The 23,571-nt window shown below is 43.4% G+C and overlaps 1 protein-coding gene across 1 annotated transcript in view; it reads right to left on the bottom strand.

Moving 5' to 3' along the window:
• Window positions 1-23,571, bottom strand: part of LOC135539360 (protein kinase C alpha type) — a 204,167-nt gene that overhangs the window by 111,932 nt on the left and 68,664 nt on the right. Inside the window, exon 3 of the mRNA XM_064965190.1 lies at window positions 17,241-17,323. Within this exon, the coding sequence (XP_064821262.1) occupies window positions 17,241-17,323 (83 nt within the window). The remainder of the gene's footprint in view (window positions 1-17,240; window positions 17,324-23,571) is intronic.

Here is a 23,571-nt window from a genome sequence, read left to right as displayed (position 1 = left end):
GATCTCATAACAAGTGCATAATAATTGCAACCGCTCATGCTGTAAAACAGTCCAGTTCAAAGTGAATGGCACAGATCCATATGGCAATGGTCTATTTGCATATAGGCCGACCGCAGCTCTGATTGGTTATGGCACACCGGTCTGTGTAGAGTATGGGTCTGAGTTGTGCCTGTCAATGCAATAGAATCCATTCCGATGCACTCTGCCTATAACAACAACTCTTGCACAGTTAGTGTTGCATACTAAGTCTTGTATAGTTTGTTTTGGTATGTTGCATTGAAAGTGTCTAATATTGAGTTGATTCGATTACAGTTCCCACAGTAAAGGGAAACGTCGACAGTGTTAACTAAATGGGGAAAACTAGAAAGTTGAGTGACGTTCAATCTCGTGCTTCTCTGCACAGGCTGATATTTCTCCTGCGTGTCAGTCTCGGATGAAGATTGGTCATGAGCCTTTGAAACATTTTTTACAGTTTGACTCGGGTTGTTCCTCACTGTCTTTTTTCCTTCCTCGGTTTCCCATTTTGCAATCTCTTTATCCCCCTCTCCCTCCATTTCTCCTGCTCTATAGAATTTTGCTCTCTCTCATCTCTCTATCCTCCACTGCCATCATTATCCCCCCCTCTCTCATCCCTCACTGCCATCATTATCCCTCTCTCACTGCCATCATTATCCCTCTCTCAATGCAAACACTATCCCTCTCAATGCCAACACTATCCCTCTCTCTCAATGCCAACACTATCCCTCTCTCTCAATGCCAACACTATCCCTCTCTCTCAATGCCAACACTATCCCTCTCTCTCAATGCCAACACTATCCCTCTCTCTCAATGCCAACACTATCCCTCTCTCTCAATGCCAACACTATCCCTCTCTCTCAATGCCAACACTATCCCTCTCTCTCAATGCCAACACTATCCCTCTCTCTCAATGCCAACACTATCCCTCTCTCTCAATGCCAACACTATCCCTCTCTCTCAATGCCAACACTATCCCTCTCTCTCAATGCCAACACTATCCCTCTCTCTCAATGCCAACACTATCCCTCTCTCTCAATGCCAACACTATCCCTCTATCCCTCACTGCCATCATTATCCTCTCTCTCAAATCTCTATCCCTCCCTGCCATCATTATCCCTCTCTCTCAAATCTCTATCCCTCACTGCCAACGTTATCCCTCTATCCCTTACTGCCATCATTATCCCCATCTCTCATCTCTTGATCCCTCACTTATCATTATCTCTCTCTCTCATCTATCTATCCCTCACTGCCATCACCTCTCTCTCTCTCATCTCTCTATCCCTCACTCTCATCATTATCCCCCTCTCTCTCTTTCTATCCTCCTGTCTCACTCGCGCTCTTTGTCTCTCATCTGTCTCTCTCATGTTGGCCGGCTGTAAGATGTGACAGGTGTTTGTTGAAGAGCGTTGATTTTGGTTGAGGAGTGCTGATTACCCGTCAGAGTGGGCAGCAAAAACCCAGGCCTGTCTGTCTATCTACCACACATGCTTACAGGCATCGCTTCAGTGTCACCGCAGCTCTGATCATTACAATTATTTTATCATTAATCACAAAACCCCACCCATTTCCCCCGTTCATTCTGCTCTAAAGTGTAGGCACGCAAAACAAAACATCTGAGGCATTGGCTTTTACCAAACACTGACATGGATTGAGGTGCCACAAAGATTGGCATTAAAACATACACACAGGTTAGGCCCAATCAGTTACATGGAAACAAAGACCAATCATCATCATCACCATCAGGGCCCTTTGCTCCACTAGCAAGTCAAGATGGTTATCGTCAAAGGTTCACCATCAGTCAACACAGCCACCTTGTAGCATTTTGTAGCAGTTTCAGTCTGACTTCCTTTACGGTCATCTTATCTAACCGTCTTTTATAAGAGGGCACCAGCATCTCTCCAGTGTTTTCATTCTGGGCCAAGAGCCATCCCAGCATTCCATCCGCTAGTCATGATCTGAGTACCAAATGGCACCCTATTCCCTATGGAGTGCATGACTTTTGGCCAGAGCCCTATGTGCCCTGGTCAAAACTAGTGCACTATATAGGAAACAGGGTGCCATTTGGAACACAGCCATTAGTATTACCTGTGGAGCTCTGGGAGAACAGCCGAGCAGCCACACAGCGGAAAAAACATCTGGACTGGAGAAGACAGTGGTATTTTGGGCTGGAGGGGTCTAGCTAGTGGGTTGGAGGGGGAGAGCAGTGAGAGGAATTCTCGTAAGCTGCAGTCCCCCCTTACGAGGATACAGTGATGTAACCTGTGGGGTTAGGGAAAAACAGAGCCATATATTCCCAGTTAGGCCAACTTTTTGAATATTGTTACAGTGTTGACAACCTTGATTTTTTTAAATGACTGAGGAAATAAATGATTAAAATACTGCAGGGGAAATCATGTTATTTTATAGTAATACAATTGCTCCAAGAAAGAGATTTTGTTTAACCAGTAATAAAATAAATCTCAAGAAGTAAAAATTATTTACACCCCTAACGATTCAAAGAAATAAAGTAGTCAAAAGTTTAATGATGCTGTAGGTGTGATCAAGGCCTTACTTGACTGCCTGACATGAGAAAGATGTGTGTGTGTTGACACCCGGAAATGAATTGTTCCCGATCACGGATAATTACAAAAGTACTCTGATCATAATGGTATCCCGAAAATTGCCCATTTCCATTACGAAACTCGTTTTGTCTGACTCCTTGGAGGTATTTTTATTGTAAATTAGAAAAACATATGTTTCTAAACACTGCTACCATGAATACGGATAATCCTGAATGAACCGTGAATAATGATGAGAAAGTTACAAAGGGTCAAAGATCATACCCCCAAGGCATGCTAACCTCTCCCTGTTATTGATAATGGTGAGTTTAGAGTTTAGAATGCCTTGGGGGTATGATCTTTGACCCTTGTAACTTTCTCACTACCTGAATATTATAAGTATTTATTTTATACACAGTCATTATTACTCATCTTTATCAAAAGGTGTAAATAATTTCAGACCACACTGCACATAGCATTGTATTAAATATTCCCCATGTAATGTTAATGGGGGAGCAAATATGGCTGCCATAGAATGTTGAAGTGTCACGTAAATGCATCATAATGCAGAAACTGCTTTGACCCAACTCTCTAAATACATGGCTCTGGTTGAAACCAGTTGGCCCTGAGAGCCTGCCAGACACTGTCGAGAAAGACGAGTCTCAGATCCTCTGGTCTAGCTCTGACACCCACTGCTGAACCCACAGATACAGACAAGTATAGGAGAGCATTGTCTGTGTAAGAAGAGAGAGAGAAATGAGAGAGAGGGAGAGAGTGTGAGAAAAGAAACAGGTTGAACTGAAAGCTAGACGATGCTAGGAAACCAGGGAGAAAAAGGTCATAGGTCCGGATGCCGTCTAGCACTGACCTGCGTAGCGCAATGCATCCTGTCATCTCTTTCTTCATGCAGCTTCTGAACTGCTGCACTCTCTGAATAGTGTGTTTTGCCATGGGTGGTGTACTACACCATATTGTGCAGGTGATGAGGTTAAACACCAGGGTTTCTGCTCTGAGGTGAGAAAAGTCCCTGGTACAGTGTGGACCCCAGGAAGAGTAGCCGCTGCCTTGGTGGCAGCTAATGGGGATCCATAATAAATACCAATACTTAAGAGGACTTCAGTGTCTTATGAGGACTTGAGTGTTTTACGTTGATTCAAAAAGTTAGTTATTTATGACACTTTTACTTTCATCCATTGAAGTTAATTATTTTAGTTGAACTATTTTATTCAGCCCTGGCCTAAATAAGAACCTCAGCCAGCTAGATCTGGACCGGAGGGGTTTATGGAGTCTGATCAGGCGACAGACTGTGTGACTACAATGAGGTTATGACAACACAGCTCCCTAGGGTGGGATATGAATGAGACCACCCCCCTGGTGACAGAGCAGAGTCGGTTCACGTGGTAACAAAACAAAAAAAACACTGGGCATCGCTCACTGCTGCCATGTGGGCACAGCATGGGCATGACGCTGGCACTGTCCAGACGACACACTTCCCCAGGCTGAGGATGAGGCTCTAACCTAAGGATGGAAGGAAGGAGGGGGGGGCTTGATGTCATATCTTGCATAACGTCCACCCCCACCCTTCTCTTTTTTCAGTTATTCTCTCTTTCCCTCTACACCTACCTGTTTCTCCAAGGCTGGCCTTCAGTAAAGTGAAGAGGTAGTGAGAGACGAGCTCAGAGCGCTTACCATCTATTATGGGGATAAACAAAAGAGTGCTGCATCACCCACAGCTGATCAAGGCACAAGCCTGCTCTTCTAGCAATGTTCAATTATGATGCCCAAGAACGTGTGGGTAGGGTCAAAAGTCCCAGCGGAGCCCCACTCTGTGTGTGTGTGTGTGTGTGTGTGTGTGTGTGTGTGTGTGTGTGTGTGTGTGTGTGTGTGCATGCATGCGTAAACAAGTGTGTGTGATCAGTGGGAACTAAGACACAAGCCAGCACAGGGGAGAAAAAAACTACCTGCTTTAAAAAGGTCTGCAGTGCCGTTGACACCTCCAGGAACCAGACGCCCGAGGTGACAGGACACAAGGGGGATACGCTTCATGCCAGCAGACCCATTCATAGCCCCTTCACTCAGAGGGTGTTCCATCAGGAAGTGCTTCAGTGCTTTACGGTGTAACCTAGCATCCGCAGACTTCACCAAAGCTCCAGAAACCAAGACTGTGTCCCACGTGACACCCTACTCCCTATATTTTTGACCAAAAGTAGTGCACTATGGAATAAGGTGCTGTTTGGGACGCAGACCCAAATGTTCTCTCAGACAGGCATGTCACAGGACATTAGAGAGACGGACTCAAGGTCCATTAGTGCTCATTAGGAGTTGGAGGAGCTGTTGGTAAACAGAACCTAGGAGACCTTCCCTTCACCACGTCCTGCTCTGGTGCTGCCGCCATGCTCTTCTAGCTCACTGCTAAACAGAGAGAGGAGTGATACTGCATTAGAGTTCAAAGGGTCATTTTGGCTGTGTGTGTGTGTGTGTGTGTGTATATATATTTGCTTGCTAAAGTGAATGTGTGTGAGTGTGTTTCTGTCTCGTCCCAGAGCTAATCTGCTCCATTACTGCTCTGATGCACCAAGGGGGTAACCAGGCAGTACAGGCCAGCCAGACCCCACATACATTAGCCACATCCTCAAGATCCGCCCAAGCCTCACTGTGAGAGAAATTGTGTGTGTGTGAGTGCTTCTGTGCATGTCAGTGTTCAGCTTGTGTGTTTGTGAGAGTGTGTGTGAGAGAGTGGGTTTGAGAGAGTGTGTGCCAGACATGCACAATGACTTTAATCAACTCAATGTAGCATGGATACACCCAATTAGATTCAGGCTTGGGCAGCGGGGACCAGAGCAACACTCAGCAGTGAGGCAGAAATGCAACCGTCTGGAGCGAGATGACATCACAGCAACATGACTCAGGACTGGGAGGAGGACACATCTCACTAGTCTAGAGTGGCTTCCTCTCCATCTGAGCCCAGCGAATAGGTGATGTCCATCTGGTATATTTTCACCAGAACAACAAATGTTCCACATCAGTGCAGATGAAGGAAATGAGGTGAGGAAGTCAAGTAAGGCTGTTGAGATGCACCCAGCTATGTACTTTAAGGGAACACCATTTTGTGCAGTGGTTCTCTTTGTATAGGTGCATGTCGGGAGCAAATGACTCCAGTCATAGAGACAAGTTCTCAAGCAACCTTTGATTTGATCTATTGACAGACAGGGAAGGGATTATACACAAATACAGTGCCTTCAGAAAGTATTCAGACCCCTTGACTTTTTCCACATTTTGTTATGTCACAGGTTTATTCTAAAATGGATTAAAAAAATTATACTCATCAATTTCCACACAATACCGCATAATGAAAGCGAGTACAGATGTAGATTTTTTTGCACATTTTTTCGAAATAAAAAAACAAATACCTTATTTACATAAGTATTCAGACCCTTTGCAATGAGACTCAAAATTGTTTCCATGTTTCCATTTATCATCCTTGAGATGTTTTTACAACTTGATAAGAGTCCACCTGTGGTAAATTCAATTGATTGGACATGATTTGGAAAGACATATAGCCTGGCGTGTAAGGTCCCACAATTGACAGTGCATATCAGAGCAAAAACCAAGTCATGAGGTCGAAGGAATTGTCCATATAGCTCCGAGACAGGATTACGTAGAGGCACAGATCTGGGGAAGTGTACAAAAACATTTCTGCAGCATTGAAGGTCCCCAAAAACAGTGGCCTCCATCATTCTTAAAGGGAAGAAGTTTGGAACCACCAAGACTCTTCCTAGAGCTTGGTGGTTCCAAACTGCGCAATCGGGGGAGAAGGGCCTTGGTCAGGAAGGTGACTATGAACCCGATGATCACTCTGACAGAGCGCATCTGTGGAGATGGGAGAACCTTCCAGAAGGACAACTATCTCTGCAGCACTCCACCAATCAGGCCTTTATGGTAGAGTGGCCAGACAGAAAACACCCCTTAGTAAAAAGGCACGACAGCTCGCAAGGAGTTCGCCAAAATGCAACTAAAGGACTCTACGACCATGAGAAACAAGATTCTCTGGTCTGATGAAACCAGATTTAACTCTTTGGCCTGAATGCCAAGCATCAATATCTGGAGGAAACCTGGCACCGCCCCTACAGTGAAGCATGGTGGTGGCAGCATCATGCTGTGGGGGTGTTTTTCAGTGGCCGGGACTGGGAGATTAGTCAGGATCGAGGGAAAGATGAACGGAGCGAAGTAGAGAGAGATCCTTGATGAAAATCTGCCCCAGAGCACTCAGGACCTCAGACTGGGGCGAAGGTTCACCTTACAACAGGACAACGACTCTGAGCACACAGCCAAGACAATTCAGGAGTGGCTTTGGGACAAGACTCTGAATGTCCTTGAGCGGACCAGCCAGAGCCCAGACTTGAACCTGATCGAACATCTCTGGAGAGACCTGAAAATAGCTGTGCGGCAACGCTCCCCATCCAACCTGACAGAGCTTGAGAGGATCGTACGATACTGAAACATGTGCTGCCAGTAAAGCAAAAACATTCTAAATATTTAAGTCGACGACATGTTCACTAGGTCTGGTTGCGTTTCATTATTTGCAATGAACCCTGTTTAGCCCTTGCAAATAGTTGGAGAGATTTGACCCCGTTATGGAAATTGGAAATTTTGAGGCACACTTGAATGCAGGACCAAAGTGCATAATAAACATTTACAAGACTGAAAAAACACTGTTGTTTATACCTCTTGTCCTCTGACTTAAAGGAGCCATGGGAACCCCACACACCCTATTCTCTTCACCATACACCTCGTCTTATAATACTAATAATAATAATAATAATAATAATAATAATAAGGGAAAGGGGGATACCTAGTCGGCTGTCCAACTGAATGTATTCAACTGAAATGTGTCTTCCGCATTTAACTCCGAGAGGTGCAGGGGGCTGCCTTAATCCACATCCACGTCTTAGGCGCCCGGGGAGCAGTGGTTTAACTGCCTTGCTCAAGGGCAGAACAACAGATTTTTACCTTGTCAGCTCGGCAATTCGATCCAGCAACCTTCCGGTTACTGGCCCAATGACCTAACCACTAATTTACTATTTAGCAGACTTACAGTCATGCATGCATTTTTGTTTAATGTATAGCTGGTGCCGGGTATCGAACCCTCTATGCTGGCATTGCAAGCACCATGCTCTACCAACAAAATATACATTTTTATTTTCTCTTCTCATTTTATTCTCTTATTCTATTCTCATCTGACTGGTCAGTCCTTGGAACCCACAGTTCTTCAGTCCTAGAGAACCATGGGGTGTGCAGGTTTTTGTGCTAGCCAGGTGATTAGGTGACGGAATGTGTTAGTGCTGTGCTGGAATAAAAGCCTTCCCTGCTCAAACGCCTTGTGGGTCTCTAGGAATAGTGATTGAAGAACAACTTCTGGCTGGTTGAAAGGCGCATTGTGCTCAATGCAAATAATACGCATATATACAGTACATCACAATATAGAAGACTCATTTCATACTTCTGCTACAGGCTTTGCACGATTCATTCTTGTTCCAATAAAACTGTTAGAGTAGGAATGAGGAGTGTTTTTATGACTTCATATTTCACTCTCACGAAGTAAAGGAAAATGTATGACTAAACAGCCACGATTGTTTCCATATACAATATATAAAAGCCTATGGAAATGTTTACATTTGACATCTTAGTCATTTAGCAGATGCTCTTATCCAGAGCGATTTACAGTAAGTAGTGAATACATTTTCTGTACTGGCCCCCGGCAGGAATCGAACCCACAACCCTGGGGTTGCAAGCACCATGCTCTACCAACTGAGCCACACATTCAACAACATATGAAGAGTTTATTTTTGAAAAAGCTATATCCACACGTTTCACATCTGCTTATGGGTACATTCAAGTGAGTTTTTCCTTTACAAAACGCTATCTACAGTATTTTTTTTATGGAATGGAATGTTCATATCCTGTATATTTGACTGTGATATGTGGTTCTCACCTAGTTATCTTAAGATGAATGCATTAACTAAATGGCTAAAATGTCAAATGTAAATGTTTTACATACCGTACATATCGCATTTTACTGTATAGAAATATTTATGCCACAATGCATAATTTGTACAATTCTTTATTAAACATGTAGTTATTTGTTACATTTCAGTGTGTAAAACCTAGCGGTACTACTTATTTCTCTGAGTGTGTGAAATTCTGAAACCAAGTGATTTCCAAAAACACAAGGCCTGTAGCTGTCAAACGGGGGAAAGATTACCAGTAGCTGGCTTTCGTACTCAAAAACAACGCTGTGTATCGTTTTTGCTGCAAGCTCTTTCCTATAAAAGACTACAAAACAATAAAGGGAGGCCTGAATGACTGGTCAAATATCAAAGCCATTCTGAAACACCACGAGGGTCGTCCTGAACACACAGACAATATGATTAAGTGGAGAGAACTTGACCTGCACCTAAGTCGGGGACAGACGCTTGACCAGACACAAATGGCCATTTGGGAGGCTGAAAGAAAGATGGCGGGATGTCCTTACACATTTAATAAGTATCACCCAGTCTCTGGCTAAAAGAAACCTAGCATTCAGGGGTTCATCAGACAAACTCTTCCAACCAGATAATGGAAAGTCCCTAAAAGAGGTTGAACGACTGGCAAAATTTGACCCCGTTATGGAAAATCATCTCAGTAAAATTAAAGATGGAGAGACACATTCTCATGACCCTGGGAAGCGCACACAGAATGAGCTGATACAGGTTGTGAGTGACAACACTCTTGAAGCAAGTGACTCAAGTAAGAGACTCAAAGTACTTCTCCATAATCTTGGACTGTACACCTGACATTAGTCACCAGGAGCAAATGACCATTATTCTGAGAAGCGTCGCTTTAAAGGGAAAGCCAGAGATCAAGGAGCACTTCCACGGCTTTGTGAATGTTGAGGTTACAACAGGCTTGAATCTGTCCACTGTCATCTTAGATAAGCTGAACGGGCTGAAGATTCCATTTGAAGATTGCAGAGGGCAAGCTTATGACAATGGGGCCAACATGAAGGGCAAGCACCAAGGAATACAAGCCAGACTGCTCAGTAAAAATCCCAGAGCCGTGTTCGTCCCATGTGGAGCACATACACTAAACCTTGTCATAGCACTTACTCTAGACCTTGTCATTGCAGATGCTGCTAAACTCGCAGATATAGTTGGGTCCTACCACTTCTTGATTAGATGTGTCGTATGGTGTGAGATACCAACAATGACAAACAAGGTGAACAAGCTCCTCCAATCCGCCTCAATGCAGTTGTATATCACAGTGAATTTAATCTCAAATGAAAAGGGCTCCCTCAGTACCATACATACCGGGAAACTGGATTCTCTGAGGCCCAGACAACAGCCAAAACCATGTGTGAATAAAGGAATGTGGAGGCTGTTTTGAAAGAGAAGGGACTGAGAATCAGCAAGAGGCATTTCAGCTGATGAACCAGTGACTGATGCACTTGAAGAACCTTGAAGTCAACGACTTCAACATTGTGGTCGACTCTGTTGGAACATCCACGGGTGAGATATTTGAAACACTCAACCAAGTGAAAACCAAATATGGAGTGCTGCTGACCTTCAGCACTGCCTCTCAGATGTCCAGTGAACCTGTAAAGGCTCACCGCATGGAAGTTGAAAACACTCTAAACCTTCAGAGACGACGGTGACCTCAGTGGAATGGATCTGGGACACGAGATTCACAATGGACCAGATCTGCCATCAGATAAGACGACTGCCTTTGAGCTGCTTTCCTTTCTCTGTGAGAACAACCTGGAGGAACTCTATCCTAACCTTTGGACGGCCCTAAGAATTGCAGTCACCCTCCCAGTAGCATCATAAGAGAGAAGCTTTTCAAAAATGAAAGCTCATCAAAAGCTAGCCGAAGGTCTTGCGTGTCACAGGAACGTCTGAGTGGTCTGGCCATCATGAGCGTAAATCACGACGTGGGGAAACACATGTCCTACGACGATGTCATTGATGACTTTGCCTCGAGAAAGTGCAGAGGAGGAATGTCTGAATTAAAATCTTACCATCAAAACATTCAAATGTCTACACACTTAGGAACTTTTAAGATTGCACAGCAGAAGTGCATTTGTGTAAATGACTGCTTAATTAACTAATCATACTTTCTCAATTTCTTCCAGACAGTCCACTCAATTTCTTCCAGACAGTCCAGATAGACTGGTGCTGATGCTGATGCTGAACATGCCCAGGCTGTAGAGGGAACCAAAGTTAATCACACAGCTGTGTTGGTTTTATTCTACTATTTGGAGACATATAGCTGCAGCCATAGCCGATAGGATCACGTTTACATTGTATAGACGAAGCTAATTGTTTAATATTGTGGGGACTGGAATAATTGCTGAGCCAAAGCTCAGTGCTATATTTTATCATTTTATACAATTTCTTATTTATGTTCATGTTAATATTCACTTAAGATACTACAGACAATATTTGATTCAATAAATATTGTTTGTTTATACCTCAGTCTGTTTTATACAAGTCTACTTATTCTTAGACTGACAGATGGAGCAAACTGTTTTAAAGGAGGGAGGACTGGAGTGCGAGCACTGGGGTGTCAGGCGTGACTGTGTGGCAATGGCAAATGGTTTACATGGCTCAGGCAGGAGGGCCCCTTAGCAGAATTCTGCTTAGGGCCCCAGGGAGGTCGGGACCGGCTCCGAGTGAGAAAATAAGCATTAGCTCAATAACATTGTTTTGAAAGTATTCACAAGTAATATATTAACAACAATGTACATACAGGAAGTGATAACCAGATCACTCCATATATACATGTATATAACAACCATGATGACTGATATGAGGTTATATTCCCACCACATCAGTAGATGGTAGTAATGAGTAATATCTCATGTTCATTCAATGTCTCACTTTCATTTATAGTGCTGTTTGATCAAGTAGCCTGCATATGACAGTGGATCATAATAATTAGCTCTGTGTGGTATGAGGAACCTCATTAGCCATACAGACTCAATGATCTGACACCGTTCATTTGTGTGGGAGGGACAAAAGAGGCATTCAGCCCCGCATCCTGTGCATTGAGGCATTGGTGGTGTCCAAAAGGGCAACCTATTTCCTAAATAGTGCACTACTTTTGAACAGAGCCCCTGGTCAAAAGCAGTGCACTATACAGGGAACAGGGTGCCATTTGGGAAGCAGATATTATTAAAAAATGATTCAAACAAGAGGCTCATTAAAGCAACCTCATTAACAACATGTATTAAGCTTGTTGACCCCCCCCACAATCTTCCTCAGCCACACTGAATTAAAGGGGCTTCTGTAGTCCAGTTAGCCTGGGTCTCGTTCATGAATGTAATTCTATGTGACGGTTATCGGAAGCTCCAGTGGAGCAGCGCAGGCGCCAATGACTGTGCTGAGAGAGAGAAATACATAAATGAGAGAAAGAGAGAAGGGGGAGACAGTGTGTGTGTGTGTGTGTGTGTGTGTGTGTGTGTGTGTGTGTGTGTGTGTGTGTGTGTGTGTGTGAGAGGGAGAGAAAGAGAGAGCGGAGAAAGAAGAGAGAAAGGGAGGAGAGAAAGAGGGAGAGGAGAAAGACAAGAGAGAAAGTCAGCGCGGGAAAGAGAGGAAAGAGAGATCATGGGTTTTCATTTGGCTAAAGGAACAGGGACAGCACCCTCCACTCCACTGTACATGTCAACACTAAAAGAACGAGAGAGTGTGTGCTAAGCACAAAAATGTTTTGAATTTCCAGCGCTCGGTGTGTGAGCCACAATCTCCTTGGAACGTCTGACACAGAGTGGAGGCTGCTGAGGGGAGGATGGAATGGCATCATGGAATGGCATCATGGAATGGCATCATGGAATGGCATCATGGAATGGCGTCAAACACATGGAAACCATGTGTTTGTTGTATTTGATACCATTCCATCTAATTCCGCTCCAGCCATTACCACAAGCCCGTCTTTCCCAATTAAGATGCCACCAACCTCCTGTGGTCTGGCATGCAAGCGCAGAGGCATGTGCTTCTGAGAGCGCACGCTGGTATTCGACTCCGTTGGGGGCGAGGGGTGAAAAGGAGGAGAGCGGGGTTGGAGTATGCCAGAGACGGGCATGATTACATCATAGAGACATGGGCGGATAGCAGGCTACATTTACCGTCAGGCATTTACCGTTCATATACTGGGGAGGTAGGAAGGATGGGTCCTTCATGACTCAGCCACTGGCTCTCTCAGGCAGCATCCCCAATGACAACCTATTCCCTATATAGTGCACTGTTTTGAGACCAAGACCCGATGGCTGCGTTCACACAGGCATCCCAATTAAGATTTTCTTCCCCCCGCTAATTGCTCATTCGACCAATCACATCTGATATGTTCACATCTGATTGGTCAAAAATACCAATTAGTGAAAAGAAAAGATCAGAATTGGTCTGCCTGAGTAAACAAAGCCTATGCATTACCCCGAGTAGTACACTATGTAAGGAATAGGGTGTCATTAGGAATGCAGACATCTGTGTTTCATCTCCATGGCCCTGTAGGGGGACCAGGAAGTCCATGCATTATTAATAGTGATGGGGAAAAAATTGATAGTTACATATCGGGATATTATTTCTGACGATATAGCGTATCGCTTTATTTTTGTGCTAGTTGCCTGTACCTGAACCAAAACTCCAGTATTTTCCCTTCATACTTTGTTATCAATTAGGGACCGAATTGCATTTCCATGACTGATCAAATCTATTTTATTCATGGCTCTCTCTCATCTCTCTGCAGCAGACATATGGGGAGCAATATGTTTGGAACATCGAATAAAAATCACGGTCTTGAATCGCAATACATATCATATCGCCAAATAAGTATGGTAATATCATATTGTTAGGTTCCTGGCAATTCAAAGCCCTAATTATTAACCAAACTTGTTCTGCAAAACACTACACATACTTGCCAAGAATCTGTGGGCAACAAAGAACAGAGTGGTCAAATGAAGCAGTTAACTACACTAATCTAGCTAATTAACCCTCAACGTGCCTCCGGGAAAACATAGCCCTTTTGCTCAAGTGGAAAGGGTGGTATTTGGAGATTGGTTGATGCGAGCGCAACAGTTTTCATTAGTCCTTTACAGTACACTTTGCCATAATAGGAACCTATTCTTCAGTATGTTTGCTTTTCCATATTGTTGAAGTGCTCTAAGTTAGACATAGTCAGGGCTAGGGTCCCAAATGGCACCCTATTCCTTATTTAGTGCACTACTTCTGACCAGAGCCCTATGGAAAGTAGTGCACAATATAGGCAATAGGGTCCCATTTGGGAGAGAACCATGGTTTATGCTCCTTGTATTCACCCTTTATTTTGGATTCTGCCCACCTAGCAATTCGGTTGCTAGGGAAAACTGCACATAGCGCTAACATGTGCAGAGAATCTACCCCGGCTAAGCAATTCACATTGTACAACCTCTCTGCATGCCAAATGGCACCCTATTCCCTATATAGTGCACTATATGGGCCCTGTTCAAAAGTAGTGCACTATATAGGCAATGGGGTGCCATTTGGGATGCGTATCCCATGTGGAATGGGCTAAATTATTAAGATGTGGGCATTTCGCGAGGCTAACGTTGGCTTGCGGCGCTCATTAGGGCTACATTAGCAGACAAAAAAACAATGCACACTTTTTGTTTGAATGCATCCTGGAAGCCCATGAACCAGAGACACTTTTCAGCAGGAACAGTGCTTTTCTTACATTATGTAACTCAACCATCTGTTACTGTAATGCTGAGAAATGTGGCCACAGATGACTGATTTGCTAATAACATATCTGATAGGATGCCCTAGATCTGAAGTCACTATGGGGGTCGGTAAGCTGGTTGGTAAGCTGGTCCTAAATCTGTGACTAATGACAACTTCTGCCCTAATAAGTCCATAAAGTTAGATTACTATAATTGACATGAACATATATCTGGAATGCTGACAAAATGGGGAGTTACCTGCTGCCCTTATCATAACCCCTCTAAGCCCAACTAGCAAATACAATCCCTTAGCACAAAGGTGTCAAACTCATTCCATGGACGACCTGGCGCAGGGTCTCCCGAGCTCGGTCCTTGGGATCCAAAAGGGGTGCATGTTTTGTTTTTCACCCTAGCACGCCACAGCTGATTCAAATAATTAACTGATCATCAAGCTTTGATCATCTGAATCAGCTGTGTTACGCCATGCCCAAACCTGACGCGCGCCATCGTGCGCAAAATAATTTTGTCCAAACGCGATCATGACGCGCAGGTTGAAATATCAAAACAAACTCTGTACCAATTATATTAATTTGGGGCCAGGTCGAAAAGCATGAAACATTTTTGACAATTTAGATAGCTAGCTTGCTGTTGCTAGCTAATTTGTCCTGGGATATAAACATTAGGTTGTTATTTTACCTGAAATGCACAAGGTCCTCTACTCCAACAATTAATCCACACATAAAACGGTCAACCCGATTTGTTTCTAGTCATCGCTCCTCCTTCCAGGCCTCTTTTTCTTCTTTGGACTTTATATGGCAATTGGCAACTAACTTTCATAAAAAGGTGCATTACCATAACCAACCTCGGTTCATCTTTCAATCACCCACGTGGGCATATGTTCCTAAAAATAAATGAGGAGATGGCATGTGGGTATATGCTTCTAAAAATCAATGAGGAGATGGCATGTGGGTATATGCTTCTAAAAATCAATGAGGAGATGGCATGTGGGTATATGCTTCTAAAAACTAATGAGGAGATGGCATGTGGGTATATGCTTCTAAAAACCAATGAGGAGATGGCATGTGGGTATATGCTTCTAAAAACCAATGAGGAGATGGCATGTGGGTATATGCTTCTAAAAACCAATGAGGAGATGGGAGATGCATGTGGGGACGATGGCATGTGGGTATATGCTTCTAAAAACAATGAGGAGATGGCATCTGTATATGTCACAAATAGAATCAACTTCTATGCTTTTGCATGTGGGTATATGCATGTGGGTATATGCTTCTAAAAACCAATGAGGAGATGGGAGATGCGGGACGTGCTGCACGTTCTGTGTCACAAATAGAATCAACTTCTATTTTTGCGCCTGGCAACGCAGACGCTCGTTGGCGCGCGCGAGTAGCTTGGGTGCAATGATTGAATAACGTGCATGTGTACATTTATTTAGCAAAGCTCGTGCACGCCACTCAACCGGTGTGGTCAGCAATCAAGTACAAGGGGGGAGCGAAAACCCAGACACAGAGCCCTCGGTGTAATGACTTTGACACATGTGCAAGCACTACTTTCTTTAGAGCTTGGGTGTCAGCCGCGGGGCGTGCTACTGAAGGCAGCGGACGGCTGAGGAGCTTGAATGACACATCTCCAGTTACGGGGGCCACCCGGAGAACGCCATGAGAGGGAGAAAGAAGTTGAGTCCCAAATGGCACCGCATTGCCTATATCGTGCACTATTTTGGACCAGGGCTCTGGTCAAAACTACTGCACTCTATAGGGAATAGGATGTGTTTTGGGATGCAACCAGTCAGAGTTGTGCTGCTAGGCCAGGCTAGTGTACCTTCACACCTAACGTGCTAGGAGGCCACACTCCCACAGAGGAAAGTACTAGGAGTCACTCTTCATCCACTGCTTTGGCATCTAAGTGGTGATCCAAGTAAGATTTATTCAGGAGAGATTTATGCACTAAATAATTCAACACAGATGCTGAAGGTTAATGTAATATCTATTCATGTGATGTCAAGAGTACCAAGTATGACACTGGTGTGGGTTGTCATTTAGTTAGACTACTGGGGCCAGTCAAAAGTCTTAAATCATGGGGGATCTCCCCATGTCCCGGCTCCTAACAGGGAGTAAACGAGTGTACACTTCGGAGTGGACCTGGAAATGTCCTCGAGTGATATAATGACTGGGACAAAGTGACCCCTCAGAAAATAAAATGAGGTATATTGAGGTGAAACGAGGTAAGCTGGCCATCAGCTGGTATGATTCATCCAGAGAGCCCTGTTCATTATCCGACTTCCTGCCAGAGTGAGAGATTAAAGCAGACGTGTCCACAGTCACTGAACTTGAAGTGACCGGTTGCGTTCACTAGGCATCAAATTGAGAAGAGTCCAGGTGGTCATTTTGTTTTCCATTTCAAAACGCACCGTTTTAAATGGAAAGTTATTGTCAGGTGTTTGAAAGTAGAGTACAGAGCCAACTTCTTTATGATACCAAACCAAAGAACTCTGCCAAAATTCAATTCCTACAACTTCAAGCCAAGAAAACTAGCCCGACTGGGCTCCCAATACACAGAGCAAGGTGATGTATGATACTACAGCTCTGGGCCTCCACACACAATGATCTCCTGTCAGACAAGGAGCAGACTCATTCTTCTTCCTTAATGCTCAGCCCCGGTCAACGAGACAAGGACATTCGGTCCGTCCTGCAAGGCTGTCACTTTGAGAGTAGCCATATACTTAGCCTGTGTCCCAAAAGGCACCCTACACCAACATATTTATACATTATATGGTAATAGGGTGTCGTTTGGGACGCAGGCTTGGAAGAGATTTGCCTTGGCGGTGCCCCCTTTCGCTAGGGGTGCATTTTGGGAGGGGTACATTGACAGAAGCTTAGGGACCCTAAGAGTGGAGAGGCGGTGAGAACATGAGGGGTAGAGGGTGGGGTACGGCTACTTACGTCTGTGTCGGGACCCTTATCCGCACCGGGGCAAGAGAACGTGACAAACTCATGGCACCTCTTGTGGACCACGAAACAGCAAACTGCAGAGAGAGAGAGAGACAGAGAGACAGAGAGACAGAGAGACAGAGAAGAAGAGTGAGTCAACTTGATTTGTTGTACAGTATCATAGCTTTAGCAGATCTAAATTAGCCTGAAGTCTTGCAAGACATACAACAGACATCACTAAGAGCAGAGCGGGGGAAAAACAATGTCTGGCTAATCATCTCTCCAGATGGCTTGTACAGCCTATGGCAGCCAAAGTACTGTACTGTACCACTACCTCCTTACTGTCTTCGCAGGCCTTACGGGCACACACAAACACACACAACGGCACGGCACAGAGCTCCGCATTCTCACAGCCTCATTGAGTACACCCAGTGTTTGGCTACACTAGCACCACATTGGAAACCGAGCTGAGCTCAGACACTGGGGGATAATAGTGGTGGTGGAGCTGAGTGTATTGGCTGCTTGAATAATAGATAGTCTCTGATGGCTCTGTCTTTTAGCTTGGCTACAGATTGCTGTGCCTATAGATCTCTCAGAATTGTAGCTATACCTTTTGTCTCCGTCTCTTTCTCTCTCTCCGAACTATAGTATACTGAACAAAAATATAAACGCAACATGTACAGTGTTGGTCCCATATTTCATGGGAAAATAAAAATAAATGTTGTTCGCTCTATGCTAAATGTTGTTCGCTCTATGCTAAATGTTGTTCGCTCTATGCTAAATGTTGTTCGCTCTGTTGTTCGCTCTATGCTAAATGTTGTTCGCTCTGTTGTTCGCTCTATGGTAAATGTTGTTCGCTCTATGCTAAATGTTGTTCGCTCTATGCTAAATGTTGTTCGCTCTATGCTAAATGCAGTTCGCTCTATGCTAAATGTTGCCACTGTAGATCAATAGCATTTATGCACCGCAGTTAACAGCTACCACTAGTAATTGTTACCCCTTTGACCTTTTCATGACCCAATTACTCAATAGCAACGTGTAGGTTACGTTATAGTAGCAAATGGTGAGAGGGTGGGTAACAACGTACTAAAGAGGTTTTTACACCATTATCACAATTTCTGTAGTAGCAATTTTCACAAACTTCTAAGTAGAATGGTGCAACGTGCCCACTCAAAGCTAGGCTTCTTTTAGCTTTCAAACCAACATATAGGCCTACTGATCAACAGAACCAGCCTAGCGGAGCCGGGCCTACATTTATTCAGGGAGTCTGATCTGGCTGAAACAGAGTACGCATCAAGGCCAATGTCTCATGTTAACATTAATGGTGGCCAAATCAATATCAACAACCATGTCCCATCTCACCACCTCCCATCCCTGAGATACTGGCTTGTCAATACACCCGCGAGACCATAACCCATAACTTATATGACCACAGCCACCCACATGAAAGCAGTCACGCCGTAGATCCAAATGATCAATAACTGCCATAAATCTGCAGTATAGCCGGCACATGGTCTGAAGTATCCAGATCATTACGAACTGCCACATGATGCCACAGAGTGCTATCAGCGAGTAAACAGTGAGTGTGGTCGCAACAAACCAACACGCAATAAAAATGACCGCTCAAATTCTATCCCTTACTCACAATTATTTGTTTCCTGAATCACGTCACGTAATGATATACAGGAGGTAGACAATTTTCATTTGCGTGGCACAACTTGCTGTGAGGCCGAGAAGGAAGACAGTGCACTGTCAGGCCCCAGCAGTCAGAGAGATATACAGTGGTCTGTAATCTCTAATAAATGCAGAGGAAGATGTGAACTATGGTCTCTGTGGGATTAAACACGTCCATAATAATGAGACACATTAGACTAAAGTCTCGCAGCAGTTCAGTGGATGTCTATTCTATTTCGGTGCTCCCAAACTGCTCTGAGAAGTGTGTGAAACCTGCTGCTCCAGAAGAAATTGGGTCATTCTGAACAAGGGAACATTGCTGTTCAGCTAAGATGGCAAAAAAGCACATGATCCAACCTATAACCTGCCCTGAAGTGATCGTTTCTTTATGAGACTTTCCTCGCTAGTGGTTGAAAGAGAAAGGTCAAAGGGCAGAAGGCTGAAGAGGTTACGGCTGCATCTCCATGGATACAGGCCTGGTGGCCTTATTAGAGGGGCTATCTGCCGGTGAAACTAGATCCACTGTTCTCCTACAGGCCGAAAGGAGCACTTACTGTAGGGCCTCACCACTCATCCATCACCACCGCCATTTTAGAGCAACAGTCTCATTAGGGGCCTAAAGAACAGACAAGCCTTAATGCAACTGCAATTTTGTAGACTTGTAAATACAGGGGGACTGTATTGAGTGATGATTAAAAGCTAATAGCAGGACCTTATTAATCAGGGTTTCACGGTTCTATGAGATGGTATGAGCTGAGCATGCAATAGCTGTACTTGGATCAGTGAAACTGTCAATGGCTGTGAATCACTATACAGTTCCTGGATCAGGAGCAATGTGGACAAAGTGGTGGATTTGCACAACTGCACTTGGATCAGAACAAGAAGTACAGCTCAAGGGATAGTTCAACCAAATTACAAAATAGCACATTGATTTCCTTACCCTGTAAGCAGTTAATGGACAAGGTATGACAGCAAGCCATGCTTTGGGTTTATTTTCCTGGCACTGTTTCCAAATGCTAACGTTCTAGCATTTGTGGCACAAATCCCATCCAAGTCCTGGTAGCCTTATTAGCATGTTTTGTACAACATATCCAAACCCTCCGAAAGTATCTCAAATTGGTTGTGAAGCTCAAAGTCACTTATAGATGATTTGAACATGATACGTGAAAAATGCTTACATATGAACTGTAACTTGAATGGGAGTCATGGTACCAATATTATAATTTTGAGCATTTGGAAACAGTGCCAGGGATACTTAAGGGGCGGAACCGTAAGAAGTTCTGTTCAATTTTCGCCTAAAACATCATACCCAAATCTAACTGCCGGTAACTCTGGCCCTGAAGCAGGGATATGCATATTCCTGGTAGCATTTGAATGGAAACACTGAAGTTTGTGTAAATGTGAAAGGAATGTAGGAGAATATAACACAATAGATCTGGTAAAAGATAATACAAAAAAACAAACAAAAAAACGTTCTTTTGTATTTTTTTGTACCATCATCTTTGAAATGCAAGAGAAAGGCCATAATGTATTATTCCAATCCAGGTGCAATTTAGATTTTGACCACTAGATGGCAGGAGTGTATGTGCAAAGTTTTAGACTGATCCAATGAACCATTGTATTTCTGTTCAAAATGTTGTATCAAGACTGTCCAAATGTGCCTAATTTGTTTATTAATAACGTTTCATGTTCAAAACTGTGCACTCTACTCAAACAATACCAACATGAACGATCCCTTTAACAACTGTAGACTGATCACTTTTAGGCTGTACCGAGATCGGAAATAACGGACTCAAAAAGATAGCGAGACTTTGTTGGACCTGGTGATGTTTCATAAGGTTTTGCTTCCACGGGGAGAAGGAGATTAGATGGTGAAAACGGCATTAGAAGAGCAGAGAGAGAAAATGTCATGTTGACTTTTAATGAAGGGTCTCGCTGTGATCTCATTATCATCAATTATGGAGGGGCGACAATGCAATGTGGATTTGACAATAAATACTTATTACATCTTCAAAAACCCCTCCAGCAGCAGAACAAGGGGTAATTATCTGAATGATAATGTCTCTCTTTCCATGCAATCGATCCTAACTCCTATCAAACCATGCCCATGCTAATGATATGGCGAATGGTTGCAATTCAGAGACGTTCGTTTGTCATGCCGTGCTGTAGAATGAAGTTGGAGAAGGATTCGAGAATGGAAATGTGCTTGGGATATGTAGACATCAGCGCATTGACTTGATTATGAAGTATGTGTCAGAATAACAAGCAAGGCATCCCATTGCCGGCTCTAACAGCAGGCTGTTCAACGTCACTCCGGCTCAGTCACTCCACTGTTTATTTTAGCGTAAAGCATAAAACAGGCACGCACTTACCGGCTTTTGCTAAAGAATCGTGGGATTGCTATGAAACTCGTTAAATGGATCATTAACGGTTTAGAACAGTATGAGGAACATGCAAACAAAAACAGGTTTGTTGAAAACTGCCGGTAACGAGTCAGCATGTTTTCTGTTTTGTCTATGTACTTTTAGTTAGAACATTTGGGTGAGTTTGACCATAACAAGTGTAATTGCAATAATTATATTGATTTTACAATAACCACCCTTTAAGTTGCACAAATGTGCTGGTTCTAATGGTGAGGTGAGCCTCCAAATACAAGTCTACTGAACTCTAGCTGAAGGCTTGATAGTCACTTCTGTGTGTCTCAGTGTGTGACGTGCTCTTGAGAGGCGGACATGAGAACGTGTTGAAGAGCAGAGCGCCCTGCCTCTAACCCGACTGTGTCAGGTCTTCCATGTCACGCCAAAGAGACTGACAAATCAAGGACAGGGGAGCGGGACAGTCGGTCACCACACCAGGGAGAAAGGGAGTCTGGAGACCTGAATCTCCAATCGAGGTGGCAGTGAATCAATTTAGACCCAGACATGGATAGTCAGAGGGTGGGTGGAGGAGACAGGGGATAGGAGGGAAGTGACATTGGTAGAATGCTGCTTTCATCATATACCAACCTGAGGCCATAAATAAGGAAACTACCATAACACTGAAACACTAGGCACAATAATGCAGAGTACTCAGCTATAATGGACCAAATAATCGTTTTCAAATCATACAGTAATTCTAAGAGATTCAAATCGGTTTTATTTTATTTTGTGTGGTGCGTATTATGGCCTCAACTGTCTATTGTCTGTAATAATTTGCATTGCAACGCGGCGAAACCACGACCATTAAGACAATGACGACAATTATGATCACCAAAGCAATGATAATGATGACGATACAAATGATAATGGTGATAATAATAATAATAATAATAATAATGATGATGATGATGAAGGCTGTCAGCGGTCAGGTTAGAATAATATCATAAACTCACAGATCCAGAAGTGGAAAGGGTGGCAATATTTCCCCAAATCTACTCCTCTCGGATATAATATAAACCGCGGCCTGAGTGGATGACAGAAGGAAGAACCATCCATCATGTTAAGTAACGTCGTGGAGGAGTTAGAAAACTGGAGAAATAAATGAATTCAGACATCATTGTGTCGTGTGATTGATTCCCCCTCAAGTTTGGCCAACTCCAATATTTCTGTTTCAATGGGAAATAGGGAGAAGAAGCGATGGGTTATAGATTTGGCTGGGCCATCTCAGTGGTTGTAGTGGTATAGATTAATAGTCAAAAAAAAAGCTTCTTCACAAAGTGCATTTCTCAATCAATTATTTTTGCTAGGATTGTCTGGGAGTGGTCTGTGTGGGGAGAACTGAAAACTGTTATTGGCAGAGAGGTTTGGAACTGTTTCTTATTGGTCTATTAACTCATTTATCGCCTGGGGATATCACCAGGCAGGCCAAAACTCCATCCCACCAAAACAGGCTGAAATATCAGCCACTTTTCTTTCCAAACAGCTCTTACACTACAAGAGCATTATCATAATTTTCACAATTACACAGTATTATTCCAACATTAGTGTGGAAATATACAAAACACTTGGAAATCACATTTTTTGACTGCATGGGACCTTTAAAATCATTGTTACAACCTTGATCGAGAATTATGTTGGATATACAGTCTCCCTACAGCTATTCTCTGCATCAACACTCATAATGCAAATCACTCTATGTTCAGCTTCTTATTGAAAACCTATAATTTACTGTGGCTTGAAGTCATACTCAATGAAAATCATGAATTTCCAACATAATACATCAACATACTGACTGGACCGCAGTAGATATTTAAATCAGATATCTCCCAAACATAGATTTCTCAGAAGCTTGTTAGATGGGTAATTACAATAAAATAATAAAGCCCAATATCGTCTTCATCTGTAAAAAAAAAAAGCTTCTGGCATTTGGGTCATAAAGCTGAAATAGTAGGTCTGTTAGAGCATAGCTTCAATGACCTTTACAACCCAGAACTACTGCAGCTTCCTCTTACCTAGGCATCATATAACCCATACAATATGCATCATATATAACCCATACAATATGCATCATATATAGCCCATACAATATGCATCATATATAGCCCATACAATATGCATCATATATAACCCATACAATATGCATCATATATAACCCATACAATATGCATCATATATAACCCATACAATATGCATCATATATAACCCATACAATATGCATCATATATAACCCATACAATATGCATCATATATAA

This window comes from Oncorhynchus masou, chromosome 5 (genome assembly GCF_036934945.1).
Source record: "Oncorhynchus masou masou isolate Uvic2021 chromosome 5, UVic_Omas_1.1, whole genome shotgun sequence".
NCBI classification, from domain to species: domain Eukaryota; kingdom Metazoa; phylum Chordata; class Actinopteri; order Salmoniformes; family Salmonidae; genus Oncorhynchus; species Oncorhynchus masou.
The sequence above is the reverse complement of the archived record's forward strand: the minus strand, read 5'-3'. Positions and strand labels throughout refer to the sequence as shown.